This window comes from Pituophis catenifer, unplaced genomic scaffold (assembly GCF_029215685.1).
Source record: "Pituophis catenifer annectens isolate HBS135680 unplaced genomic scaffold, rPitCat1.0.hap2 SCAF_1, whole genome shotgun sequence".
NCBI classification, from domain to species: Eukaryota; Metazoa; Chordata; class Lepidosauria; order Squamata; family Colubridae; genus Pituophis; species Pituophis catenifer.
Window position 1 is genome coordinate 57,631,864 of NW_027256881.1, and position 15,248 is coordinate 57,647,111.

At 33.5% G+C, this 15,248-nt stretch overlaps 1 protein-coding gene across 1 annotated transcript in view; it reads left to right on the forward strand.

Annotated features, from left to right (window-relative positions):
• Window positions 1–5,107: 5,107 nt before the first annotated feature.
• KIF6 (kinesin family member 6) overlaps window positions 5,108–15,248 on the forward strand; it is a 123,459-nt gene continuing 113,318 nt past the window's right edge. The window contains exons 1-3 of the mRNA XM_070931225.1: window positions 5,108–5,173; window positions 6,800–6,909; window positions 10,627–10,701. Coding sequence (XP_070787326.1) covers window positions 5,108–5,173; window positions 6,800–6,909; window positions 10,627–10,701 — 251 coding nt within the window. The remainder of the gene's footprint in view (window positions 5,174–6,799; window positions 6,910–10,626; window positions 10,702–15,248) is intronic.

Consider the following 15,248-nt stretch of genomic DNA (forward strand, 5'->3'; position numbering starts at 1 on the left):
TATATAATTTGGGCTTTTGTTTTAATATTGATTAAATATCTATGACCTTTTGGAATGAGATACTTTATGTTCTTATTTTGGGGTCCATTTGTAGAGGAAGGGTGTAACAGTTGAAATCTTGGCATATTTTAGGGTCCAGATATATTGTATAATGCTATCATTGGCTGGATTCTTACATTGCATTAAGTCACATAGTTGTTGGCTTGGTTTTGACTTTGCATGTTACAGTTGCTGTATTTAAGGTTGACTACATCATGGCTTAGCACATTATGTGAATCTAGTCATTCAGTTCATTTTTTAAATATATTTTTTCGTATATATACACATTCAATATACACATCAATACACAATTGTATGTTAATATATGCAGTTTTATTAGTTTACAACTCAAAAAGTGCAGATAGACATAAGAGACAATTGCTTAAAGTGCATCCATAAATTGCTTTACAATATAGTAAAAATGTCAAATTTTTGTAATGTGCATTTTTAAAAATTGCAAATGTACATAGAAACAGGAGAAGGCAACAAACTTACATTGGAAAAATGAAAAGTGCAATAAAATTAGAATTGACAAATATTTTCATTTGTAGATACTATCAGAAAATGTACATACTGATGGGAATTTATCAGCCTTTTCATCTCATAGTATGCTCTAAACTTTATTGTACTCCCTGCAGCCTTTTCAGTTCATCAAATACCATTTACTATATGTAAAATTATTATAAGAAAGTTTTCATGCCAGAACATACAAGAAGCCTTTGTAGGATCATAATTCTTTTGTGACTGAAGAGTTGTTAACAATCTCCTAAATTATTTCCCTGATTTTTCCCCGTTTATTCCTTTGCAGCTTGATAGCTTATGCTTGCATTTGCTGCCCATTAGGATCACAACAGTTTATATGATTCCTTTTTGAATCGTGGATAGTTCTAAGTTTTGACTCCAAACAATATCAACAACAGAGGGCAAAGGGGAATATGGCAAGCTGCCCAGGAAAATGCAAGCTGAGTACACTTGGGAATTGCACACAAAGACAATAAGCCTTCAAGCCAGTCTTCATTAAATAGTTTTATATGCATTGGAGATGAATTATAGTTTAATATATGCCACATGGAGACTTATGAATGTTAACAGGACTTTTACATAAATCATAGATTTATGCAATGTCTACATTCAGATTATCATGTGCAACCCTGTTCCTCCCCCCCCAAAAAATAAATAAATAAAGCTACAATGGCTAATGAGTGGGAACACTGTGATTATGAAGAACTAGTAATGTATAATTTTTAGAACACATTTATAGGTTGAACTGTGAAAAAGAAATTCTATTATCTCTTAGGTCTACTCTATAGAACTTGTGGAACTGAATGCCAGATTTCTCAGTTTCTTAACATTGCTTCACAGCTAATACTTGCTGTAACAAATTGTAACAAACTACTGCACTAGCTTTTATAGTCCTCTTTGAAATAATGAATACACTCACAATACATTGACCAATTAGTGATTATTGGTTATAGTAGCAATTTAATATAAGGAAACCTATGTTTAAAAGCACAACACAGTAAAGTTATTTGTAGAAAAGAACAGTTAGGATAGCTGAATATTTCATTTATTGGATTTTTTTTAAAGTTTTTCTAAAATTAGCAAATTTGTTTTTTTTTTCAAAAAAGTTGCCCTAATATTCTCTTAGCCATTAATTTGCACATTTGAGACTAGTAATCCTCCACATTTTGTTGATAGAGAATAACCATTCCATTTATGGACCAAGAAATATGTTATATCCATTAATAAATTATGAGAAACCAGTTTTTAGAGCAAATTCTAAATTAAATTTTGGAATGATAGCAAATTGCTATCAACAAAACTACACAAACACATACATGATCACATCCAGAATCAATTTTGACTTGGAAATTTAAAAGAAAAATCCCTCCAAAAATATATATTCTTATGTATAAGTGATTCTGCTATCTGTTTGGCATTTTCCATACACATTTTGAACTTTGATAAAAGAAAGGAAAGCAGATTCTAGTTTGAAATTAAAGACTAATGGTCATTAATACAGAAAGATGGGATAAAACTTCCTGATAGAATATTTTTGGTAAAAATGTTTTTAATAGAGTTTAGAATTCAATGTTTTTTAAATATCCTATCTTGTACAACACCAACAACAGGATTATCAGATTAAAACTCTTGTAGATTAAAACAAGGGCCATTACATTATGTGCTATGAGCTAATAGAGGATTTTCTTCCAGGGCCATATCAAATGGATACCCCTTCAGAAAATATTTGGGAGAGGCACTAAAAATATCAAAGTACGGTAGGTATGTTTCTGTAAAATACTAAGATTTTAAAACAATGAAGCAATTTTCCAATGTGACATTCTTGTAGTCAAATGGATTAATTCAAAATTTAATACTATTCTAGAATACAAACAGATTATCACACCTGCAAATTATCTTAAAAGGTATCTGGATTTAGATTCACAGATCATAATCATAATCTGGTTTAGCTCTTTGAGCCACAATTTAGTGTAGCATGTGAATTTATGTAACCTAAATGCCTGAGATAGTAGAGTTGAATGAAATCAAGAATATTGGTTACCCAATTCATTCCATTCTTTTTATGTCATATTCCAAAGGTGCTTCTCATCCAAGAAACTAAGGAGCTGAAGAAGCTTCTTGGATGAGAAGAGAAATGTCTTCAAAGAAAAACCAGAAAGTCCAGTTGCCTCTTGAAAAAGCACCTTTGGGACAACCATGACCTGTATGACTGAGAATCTCCAGAGACTTTTATGTCATAGTTCACCAAATAATTCATTGATAGATTGGTCTGATACATATGTTGAGGCATAAATATGACTTATTTTTAGTTTTATGTACTATGCAAAATCAGTCACTATTTATTTGTTATTGAATCATGGTTCATCTCTTACCATATTGTGTTGGACTATCATAAACTGGAGTTAAATTATCTTCAAACCGTTTAAGATTATATTAAAACAAATCCCCTTTCCATACTTTCTTCATAGAAGTTCTGAGAAGTAAATAAGAACTGCAGCAAATAAACTGAGAAATAAATATATAAATTACCTAGGTGGATAATAAAAGGAGTGCCAGATCTAGACTACAAGAAAATACTTGAACATCGGAAGAAGCAGGTAGAAATAGAATTATTGAAGTTCAGATCTGAGATACTGAAATATCATCACAAAAGATCCTTTTCTGTTGTGGCTCCTGCCCTCTGGAACATCTTGCCCCCCCCCCTCGTCATATTCACTCCTACCCTTTGTTCTCTCTCACTCTTTCCCATCCTGCTTACTTTTATTTCGATTATTTTTTAATGTTTCATACTGTATATTATACAATGTCTATAAGCCATTAGGGTCGCCTTTGACGAGATGGGCGGCATACAAGTTTAATAAATAATTGTAATATGGATCTGGATCTGAAAAGAAAGCATATTCTTATTGTGAGGCTTTTTATCATCTAGCTCTTTTTTTCTTTTTCTTTTGCATTCTCAAATCAGTGTCAACTCCTAGCAATTGCCTGGGCCAGTTTTCTTGGCAAAGTTTTTGGGAAATAGTTTGCCATTGCCTTCTTCCCAGGTCTGAGAGAAAGTCGTCCAGCTGGTTTTGTGCCTAACGTAAGCCTAGAACTCGTACCCTCCCACAATCTCCTGATATTTTAACCACTACCAAAGCTGGCTCAACCTACTGTACTATATTAAAATACAACATATAAGCATGTGGCACTTTCCATGTATGAAATAAATGCAATATTATAACATCTAATTACTAATATTAAAACTGTTATTTAGATACAACTGTTATTCTGACTTGTATTTTTTGTTCTGGTACAAATTATGAAGACAATCAAAGTTACTACTCCTAGCAAATTTGGGATTTGAACAACTCAACTACTACATAAAAATGTATATGTTTCATGTTAAAAAGACAAACAAGTCTCGTTTTAAAATGCCCAACTTACTACATACAGGGCATTTTTGAAGAATATATTTTAATGTTCCACAAAACCATTAAACACAAGACATGGGTGAAGTTGTCAACGCCTGGAATGCATTACGTGACTCTGTGGTTTTTTCCCCAAATCCCCAAAACTTTAACCTTAGACTGTCTACTGTAGACCTCACCCCATTTCTAAGAGGTCTGTAAGGGGAGGGCATAAGCGCACCAGCTTGCCTATTGTCCCTGTCCTAATGTTTCCTTTTATTCGTATTCTTTTCATGTATTTATAATTATGTTTACACCTGTATCTGTCATAAAATACATGCTTGATGAAATAAATAAAAATAAAAAACGGCACATAATAAACATTAGCTCGAGTCAGTGAAAAAAAAATCTGAAAAGAAATCAACACGCTCCTCATAGTAACAATAAAAAAAGACATTTAAGTAAGAAAAGATAATGAAATGAGGCAATACAAAATATTAGAGGTAGGTGTGGTGTTGGGTGAACCAAAGCAATTTTGATTTATTCTATAAATCTATAAGGAAGCTATATGCAAGGCATAAGCAATCCTCCTGAAAGTAGAATAGGTAAGATTTCCACGTATGCAGTTGAAATGCATAGTTCCTTAAATCAGCACGAAACGCCCATATTTCTTTTAATCCCTATGGAATAAGGATATTATTTGAAGCTCAGACAGACTCCTTTCAGAGGCCACTTCTGAGTTTGGGGCTCAGATTAGATCGTCTTCCGACCACCCTCCTGAACCAAAATCCTCCAATTCCATTACATAGGAGTCATCATGATTAAACGGGAGCTGACTTTCAGCTAGCCATCGCTAACACAGCGTCCACCCTCCATGACAAGACATGCTGTTTGTGACCAAAAGGAAAAAAAAAAGAGCGAAACGTTTCTTTAAGTAACAAAAAAAAACCTCTGCAAACACGGCAGTCCCCCCCCCCAATTTAGTATTCAAACTTAATTAACGGAGGACGCTCAGCTCCCACGTGCGGGTGGGGCATTTCCCCAACCGGGCGCTGTGCCGCAAGGCACGACGGGTAGTGTTCCTTGGTTACCGTTGCTAGGGCCGGCCTTGCGCTCGCTCGCTTGTTTCTTGACCACGAAGAACTTGATTCGCGGAGATGGTGAAGCAGACGATCCAGATTTATGGCCGAGTGAAACCTTTGGGCAAGAGGCAGACCCCCGGGGTAGGTGAAGCACAGAACCCATCAGGCTGGGCCGGACACGGTGTTGGGCAGAAAACAGTGGGTGACAACCCAGGCCAGGCCAGAAGCTCCGAAATATTGTCCCAAAAGTGCTTTAAAAGCCATGACCAGGATGAGTGAGAATCTCCATTGACACTCCAAAATATTGAAAAAACAGAGAGACTAGGCGGGGAGCAGAGCAGGGTTCATTAAGCTTGCCATGTTTAAGATGTGTGGACTACATCGGCCAGAATTTTCCAACCAGCATGGCCTAAGATGAAATCTACAGGTCAAAATGTCCAAGGTTGAGAAATACAACCTTAAGTAGAGTTTGCCTTGCCTGAAGGTTGATGGATCAGATGAGGGAAAGCTTTTTCTGGAGGGTGGAGTGGAGAAGGTAAATAAGGACCCAACACAGGACTTGGTGTAGCTCTTCTCCATGAAGATGAGGATTTGGCTGCTTTGGAAAAACCAAATGGCTAAATTTGAAACTGGGCTGCAGGCAAGCTAAGATGTCCATGTTAATTTAATTATTTTTTTTAATCCCTCTTTCTACTCTGGTGAGATCTCAGGGAGGCTAACAACATGAACCAACTCTACAAATAATAGTAATTTTAAAAAAAAACAGCTAAAACTGACAATAGAGTTAAGTGCAACAATCATTTCCCAACTGAAAGCAAAGTGAAAGAGGTTATTTATTAGAAATTGTCTAAATGTTGAGAGGCCAAACACACACTCCGATGAACTGTTTTCATCTTGGTATTCTAAAACTCGAATCTCTTAATAGGAGGGGGAAAAAAGTTTTTATTGCTGCCTATTCAAATGGTAGCCCGGGAGAAGATTGCTAAATGCAATCATATATTGCTGCTGTTTTTTTTTTAATCAGTAAAAAACTTTAATAAAGGGTTGTAAAGGATTTCATTAAATAAGATCCTAATAATTATAACAAAGCATGTTTGGAGATGAGGCTTTCGTTATTTAGTCTTTCAGTTTATTTGTAAAATGATAGGAGGAAATAACATCTCCATATTTATAATTATTCCATCTTTTCCACTAGTTTTATTATTGTTTATTACCTGAAAAGGAGGGGGGACACAGGACTTAAGTGCATAACAAGTACTGAAGCTATCAAATTAGAAATACTTTAAAGAGGTATAGATTCTGTACTCATTTTGCTGCAGTGAACCTATGGCTGGGATTCTGAAGTGTGATGAAATGGAATTATTTTGCTTGCCATAACATCGATAGGTAGGCAGCTTTGTTATTTAACTTTTCTTCACTCTTACATTCAAAATTGCTACTTAAACTAAATTGAATCTAAATAAAATAAAAGTTGGAATCTTATTCATACTTAACTCAAAACTATATACTACTGAAATGCAGTGATTACTTCTAGCAAATGTCAGATTAGCTATTTTACTGTAAATTATATGGATTAGTATGCATTTAACTCATTCCCATATTTTAGGCATTATTTTATCTAGAGTTAGATCTCTTGTACACCTGTTACGAGAATTGCTTGCATATCTATTCCTATTAAAAATTATACTGTCTAAACATAAGGCTAAATCATGGAATGTTTACATTAATTAATAGAAATATTTTCAAAAGGTTACATGTATTTTGTAGATATATTCAATTGATGAAATTGAGACATCAGCATTTGGTCTGGAGATTATTGTACCACGTGATTTGTCGGATGGATTTGTCAATAACAAACGAGAAAGCTATAAATTTAAGTAAGTTTAATACTTTGGTTGTTTGCACATTATTATAAAATGTTTAATCATTTTATCTTATACTTCCAACTTTTTGTTTTATTTATTTATTAAATTTATTTGCCACCCACTCATTTCAAAATGACTCTTACTGTTTTCATTTATGAATGTTTAAAATATTGTTTTACATTTCTAGAACCTTCAAGTGTTATGTAGTTTAAATTTCACTCTAAGTACAAAGTTGATATCCAACCAAACCATTTTACATAAAAAGTTAGTGAATATTACATATTTATATTGTTTATAACAGGAAAATCAATTAATTCACATTTCTACTTCTGAATGAATAAAATAGAACAAAATCACTACAAGTAGTCCTCAATTTATATCTGGATTCCAAAAGTAGGACTTATGACCCAGATTTGAAGTTCCAATGTCCATCCCATACATTTTCCTGGGCATGCAAACCATTTGGGCAATGGTTTGCATGCATAGCTGTTTGCAGCCTCCCCACCCCACTCACTTGACTGCAATTTACATTGTTTTTACTGAAAGCCAACGTTTATTTATGGTTTCTGGCAAAAACCACGCCATAGCAAACAATGGGTTTGCTTAATAACTGTAGCATTTGCTTTATGTCTATGGTGTTCGCTTAATAACCAATGCAAAAAAGGCCATAAAATTGGACATGGTCACATGCTGATATGCTTTATATAACTTACAACTGAAATTATGGACTCCGTTTCAGTTGTAAATCAAGGATCACCTGTAAACAGTCTGCTCAGTAATGTGGTCTAGCCTCCTGTCAGAAATGGACTGTTTTGTTAATTTTGATACAAATCACAGGGGATTCATCTCCTATGACCAACTGAAAGCCATTTTTTTCTTTCATCAATCCATAGTAGCCCTTCAGATATTTGTTAATGGCTATCATCCTACTTGACTTTTCTGAAGACTACTTTCTTCAAATGTTCAATTCCTTTAATTTTTTTTCTTATAGGACATGCTTCTTATTATGTTGACTTCCTATAAATACATTCCAAATAGTGCTACATACCCAACAACAAACTTCTAACATCTTTCTTAATAGACATCATAAAGTTCTTTTATAAGGTTACTGTTACAGCATTTTAAAACTTTTTTAAAGTAACTACATTCAGATTGTTCTTATTTTTTCTTCCAATTTAGTTTCAATATTATTATCCCTGTGATGATGATGATGAAGCAACATTATGGTGCTTATATCTTTGACAAAACAGAAAAGATTGTGAAAAGCTATCTTTTAATGTCCAATCCAATGTACCTTTATTGGAAAATAAACTTGATGGATTTGGATATAAAATGTGTTTATTTGTAGCTCACTTTGTACATCTAACAGCGGTATGGAAATTACTGTTGGAACATATTTTTTTTATTTATTACGCTGCTTTTCTTCCCAGAATTCTCTTGGAGAGGGTGTGAAGTTCTTTGATGTCCAAAGACTGGAGACACCACAGCATAACAAATCTGTACAAAATATTTGATTGCCTTAATCACCTTCCCCAACAACAGGCTATTTATTATTCTCTAGGTCAACTCCACCCTTTTGGGTTTTGAAAGGTGTTGTTGCCACATAAGTATGTCTGTAATAGTCCTTTAATACTTATTCTTTTATTATACTTAATTCATATTAAAGTCTCAAATTCTTTACAAAATAACATAGTTTTTGCCTTTTTCCAAACATTTTTGTACTAGTTGGGATGAAGTGCTGTTTCAGTGTGGTTGTTCCTTTTCTAGTTGCTACTGGGCTCCCAGCAAAACTCAGGCAGGAATTCCACCAAGATAAATCTTTTTGCCTTCCTATAATAGTTGCCAATCTTTGCTTCCCAGCATTCACCTTTCCTGCTACACACACCCCTCTTCCACTCTGCCTTAACATTTGCTTTTGTAAGCTCAAAAGACTGGTGGGGCGAGGCTGCCTCTGGATGTCAATGTGTATGTGAAAATACCAGGGTGTGGCACAGTTAGCCAGGCAGTACAATTCTGAGGGAATGGGGAATGGGTGAATGCTGAGGAAAGGTTGGTGGGGGGGAGCTTTCTGCATGGGTACAACTACTTTTGAAAAGAGTAGACAATCCCAATTTCACTCCCTCACAGAGGAAGAGGAGGTAGAAAACATTCAGAGAAAATTTAGGGAGGTAAGTCATGTTTCACTGAACAAGCAGAAGTCTGTTTTGTTAATATTAAATACTGATTTTTAAAGTATGATGCATCAATATTAGTAGCTTAGAAATGAACTTCTAACCAGCTAGTGCATAACATTTTATATGTATGTATGTATTTATTTATTTATTTATTTTGCCCATAAAAATATGGATGACCTATAATTCCCTAATAGGTAATTGGGATGAAACAGAAGTACATTACTTTTACACACCCACATACCCACACACACCAGTGAATTATAATAACACTAAACAGAGGGTCATGATCAAAAACAATCAAAATCTACTAATATTTGGAATCATAACCCAGCTTTCCTGGCTTGAAAAAAGTAATAGGTTTTCAGCAGTTTTCTGAAGACTAGCAGGACCCATAGCATACCAGGGGAGGGGGGGAGATTAAATTTCAAAGGAGGAGGTGCTTGACCTAAAACACATAGTTCCATGGCCTTGAATATGGCAATTTCTAATTGAAGGAAGGCAATTTCTAATTGAACGCCCTGCACATGGGTGTTCCTGCATAGCCCACATATCTCATCTCACAATGATACTTGTATATTCAGATTTCTTCCCCTTCATATCCTCCTCCTCCCCCATTTTACTACTATTGTCAGTGAAAATTGAATTATTTTCATTTGGTTCTATGGCAGGAAAGAAGAGATATATGTCTCATTCTTTCCTACTAGAAAAGAAAATAATTTTTTTTCATTTGTTTTACATGGGAGGAAAAAGGTTCTGTGAACATCATATTGGTGGCCCAAATTTTAATATAAGCATCATCATTTATTCCTCTTTCCCTCTTCTCTCTCACCTTCCCAACTAAATAAAAAATTCTTTTTCAGCACTTTTAATGAAGTGGAGCAGGAGCTTCAGGTGCCTAGTGATTAAATAAAATCAGTTAGTCTTTAATGTAGCACATAACTCTTTGGTCCACTGTAGTGGATCAACAGAATGGTTTTAAGTCATTTGCACTTGAACAAAATAGGTTCTTTTAATGGTGGGCGAGCAGAGACAGAGTTAAACATGTATTAAAAATAAGTGTTTATAGAGATGCTAAAACATCAATAATTTATTGATGTTAGATTATGGAAATAAGGTACAAGACTTATAAAGTATTTGACTTACTGTTAAAGTAAGTTTCTTGATAATTGCTTTTCTCTTCCAGAGAAGAAAACTGAAAATAGTTTGCACTGTTTATATATTCTGTTTTATTTTAGTGTTTCTTAAACATGCTCATGTGTGGGCCTTTGGAAATGTTGATCCCCATGACAGTAGTAAAGTACAGTTTGCTTTTTCTAAGCAGTAACATTTTATCACAATATTTTATTATACATATTTTGTAAGCAGTAGTGTTTAAAGTCCTTTGTGGATTCAGTAGCACAATAACATAGTGTGGAAAAAGCTACGGGAGAAAATTTTCAGGATTATGTAAAGCAATGATGTAAACAGTAAACATTGATTTACTTTTAAATTAGAAAAGGAAATAAATCAAGTATTGTTTTAAGATTTTGCATGACCAATTATTTATAATTTGCAGATTTCAGAAAGTATTTGATCAGGAATCAAAACAAGATGACATTTTTGAAACTATTGCCAAGCCAGTTGCAGAATGGTAAGTTTGATTCTTTTTAATGATCCATTCATCTTTTTAATCAATAAAACCAGTTTGTGATAATGAACATTGTTTTTTTTTAATTGGATGATAGAGTTCATTGAATAGTTTTTCTTGTTCCTTTTTTTGGTAAATATTTGATAGCAAAGGGCGGATGAGATTCAAAATGATATGCATTTTGTTAAAAAAAAATAGCCTGATAGAGTCTAAATTGAATAAAGCAAGATTCACAAGTGAAACAAACCACAATATAGTATAGTATATTGTAGTACATGAGAGTATGTACATGAGAGCCAGTTTGGTGTACTAGAGACTGCACAAAGCTGGCTGAGAAATTTTGGGCCAGTCACTCTCTCAGCTCTAGGAAGAAGCAAAGTTAAACTTCTGAAAATATTGCTAAGAAATCTACTTGTATTTGTCCAGACAGTTATCAAGAGTCAAGATTGACTTCAAAAAAGTATGGGTTAGTGTTGTAACTTCCGTATGCAAAAAAAGTTTTTGAAAATATTAGGTTTATATATTGGAAATGTAAAAAAAGATAAATTCACATTTGCAAATCACATTTACAATTAAAGGGAAATGTGTCTTCACACAATGTGCAGTTAATGGAAAGTAAGTATATCAATCCATTATGCTTACTTCTCATTTTCAGACAATATTCCCTTGAATACAGATTTTGAGATAAAAAAAAGAAAATATGTTTAATTTACAGAGTTTGTAGCTAATTTTGATCAGATATAAGATTACGTACAAGATGGACTTTGGTCTGTTGATATACATAATTTCTTATAATATTTTAAAATGTCTTTTTTGTACTTTGATAAGCCTTATAGGTTTATACGGCACGTCCTGGGCATTGTTTGATCCAGGATGGAACAACTGGTGCATCTTGCAGACCTTTGAACTTTTCTGTAAGGTCTCCATCTTTTTTCTTTCACTTTTCCTACAGCCTATTTTCTCAAATTTTTAGTCTTTGGATTTGCAGTTTTGATTATAGCTGTCATCTCTTTCCATTTTGCCATTCGTATAGTATGTATGGTAGACCTCAACTTACAACAGTTCATTTAGTGGCAGTGGCACTGTTCAAAGTTACAGTGGCACTGAAAAATAATCAGGTGTTCTAGTGCATTCATTAGCTTTAATATGCTCTTTTTTTGGCACAATCTAACTGCATATAACAGGATACAGCCAGGACTTGCTATAGTCAATGAAATAAAGATTAAACTTCTTATATTCTTTTGTTCAATCCATTCTCTATCTTATAAGAACATCAGTTCAAGGTTCACCCTATTTTTATTTTTCAGTGTGGCTAATTAGATGTCTCTCTGCTGCTTATGGACAGGAGATAGAGACATACTTCTCTCCTGCCATTGTTCATCTACAACTCATTTGGAGGCATGCTGTTCTCAAATCTGCAGTAATACTGAGTCTTCAAACCTGTTAATCTAACATTTAAACTGCTTAAATGAGTTTATGGCTTGCTACCTGGTAGTTGCTCTTGAGAGCACCTTGAGGAAACGTATAAGTATATACGTTTATATAAGTATAAAGTATAAATAGGCACATTAATTATAACTTTTTTGATGACGTAAGGATTCTCTATATATGCTCCTCCACCTCTTTGTTTATCCAAATATCTGAGGTAATTTTTTCATACAAAGATAGAGCCTTTTTGTTCCAGAACATCTTTGCTTGATTTGAGTACGCTGCAGATGTGTGGACTTCAAGTCTCAGAATCAGCAATGGTCATTTTGCCACAGAATTCTGAGAATTTCAATTCATAAAACTAGAAGATGCCCAAATTAGGGAAAGCAATCTAAACACATTATTCTTCTCAGTCTAGGAAGTAAAAAAATGACAGAAACTATTCTGATGAATTTATATTTAGCATAATTTAATTAAGAATTATAGAGATTGCATTTCAAATAACACTGATACCATTAGGATAGAACTAAAATGAATTTTATGACTTTTGCTTTTTATATCAACAGATAACAATTCAAAGACCATGGCCTTCTCTGAAGAGCTTTGAATGCCTAGAGACAGAAATCCCATTTCATTCTATGACATTTGGATACTTTCTATTCTTATGATATATATTTTGCAAATGAAGGAGATAGAAATCACTGGAATATGCTTCTGATAGTGTTTTGTATAGCACAATCGTTTGAAAGTGCACTTCTCTGCCCAATCTTTTTATCCTATGCAAATTACATGTTTCTTGAAACATAAGCAATTTTTATTGCAATAAGTAGTCAAGCTAGTTATGGATATGGAGAGCATTTTCTTCTGTTTTCCTGTGGGTTGAGTAAAGCATATTCAGAACAAAGCTGTTTTGGGCTCAGTAAGAATCATATAAATGGATAGCTCAAATACCATTTGAAATCATTTTAATTTTTCAGTTAAATTCTTTATTTTATTCAGTGTTCATATTGAGGGATCCTTGGTGCTTTCTGAGCTTGGTTGTTTTCTTGCAAACATTTCATTACCCAAGCTAGGTCTAGCACTGATGATTTTACCTAGTTTGGGTAGCTCAAAAAGCAACAAGGACCCCTCATTTCAACCCTGAGCTATAAATATTCTCCTTTATTAGTATTCATATTTGAAAATGCAAGGATCATCTTATATTTGATTCTTCCAAATATGATTTTTCACTCTCTTTGGAGATGCAGTAAACATGAGTGATAGTTCAGAAAGAACACATACTTTATAAGAACAATGTTGCAACAGCTAGTCCATACTTCTGAAGTTACATTACTTGTTTCCAAATTTCTGTTCTTTTTTAAATAAAATTGCAGGATGTGTTCACTTGTTAGTAATTTCAGTTTTATTGCAACATATTTTGTTATCTCAACAATGCTTTGTAAGTGCTATTTTAAAATAACATTGCATACTCATATAATTTCAAAATATGTTATTTACAATGCCTTCATATTGTAGTGATGTTTGCTAATAATACATTTTGGCTGTTTTTATTTATATTCAAATATGCCAAAATTCCTCGTTAAAATTAATTGTTGCTATTTTGGTATTGTATAGTGCCTCATGAGGGTTTTTAAGATTACAAAAACAGATTCATTATTAATTTGGCAGCTCATCAACTGAACATATTCCTGAAGATAAAAAAAGTATCAGTAAGGAAAGGAGGAGCTTTGCTGATCTATTTCCAGGAAAATGACAAAGCAGAAATGTCAGTGAAGTTTCTTAGTAGCATTCCAAAGCTATTGTATGATTACATGGAAAGTAAATTACAGCAAAATAAATCCACAGCAATAGCAGAACAATAAAAGAAGGAACATATATGACATTAATTATAGATTTACATTGCTGGCATAATGTGTTCATTTTTCCCCTTTTTGTATTTCTTTCAACTTTTTTCTCTGTTGTTGTAATATATAGTTTGTTTTAATGTTTAAAGTTGCAATTTACTCTGGTTGGGAGTTAAATCCCACTGAATTTACTGTTTCTGTTTAGAATTTCTGAGTTAGTTATTTCTCACTACCATGTTTCTCCAAAAAGAAGGCCGGGTCTTATTTTCTTTTGACCACACAAAAAACGGTTAGGCCTTCTTTTTGGAGGGTTCTAATTATTGGCCTATTTTTAATTTACTGCCTATTTTAGACCACTTAAATTTTACTAGCCACATTTAAAAGGGTTCACTAGATACCAAAAATAGCAATAGCAATAGCATTTAAACTTATATACCGCTTCACAGTGCTTTCTAAGCGGTTTACAGAGTCAGCATATTGTCCCCAACAATCTGAGTCCTCATTTTACCAACAGCCAGCAGTCAGCAGAAGTAGCCTACAGTACTGCATTCTAACCACTGCACCACCACAGCTCTATCCTTTCTCCTGAGACGTTGTAGGCTTTGTCCAATGTTATAGTTCTACATTGTTTTTCAATGTGCTTTTGAAAAAGTTGACCATCAATTTCTACTTTAGTATTAGTAAATTAGTAAATTGTTACATTCTCCAAACTCAGATCCAAGGATCAGAAGTGGGTTTTGTCACATGAACTCAACCAATCACAACTCACTGAGATGTCAAATACATATTTTTATATCTTTGAAACAGAATTTAAGCATTTTGTTCAGTGAGAAAAATGTAGTTGCATGTGATTTTCTCCACTTTTATAGTGTTATTGTGGGGTAAAATTATATGTATTATTGGTGCTCATTGGAATTACCCAATAACCAAAACTAAAATAAAAACTTGTATAAAAGTATGATTTTATATTTTGATTTATAAATTTAGTGCAGCAAATTATGGATGACAAAGGCATAATCCCACTGTATTTATATTTCTGGGATTTTTTGGGTGGTGTGTGTGTGTGTTACTAATCTAATTGCTATTTAGTGGACTAATATTGCTATTCCTTTGAAAGTGCTAAGAATATTGTTCTTAAAATGGAGATATATCTATCTGTATATCTATCTATCTATCTGTATATCTATCGAAATAGAAATGAAGCAGAACATGATGTATCAGTTTTTGCCAATCCAATGATTTATTCATTGTAGACACTACAGTACCTTCAAAGCAGGG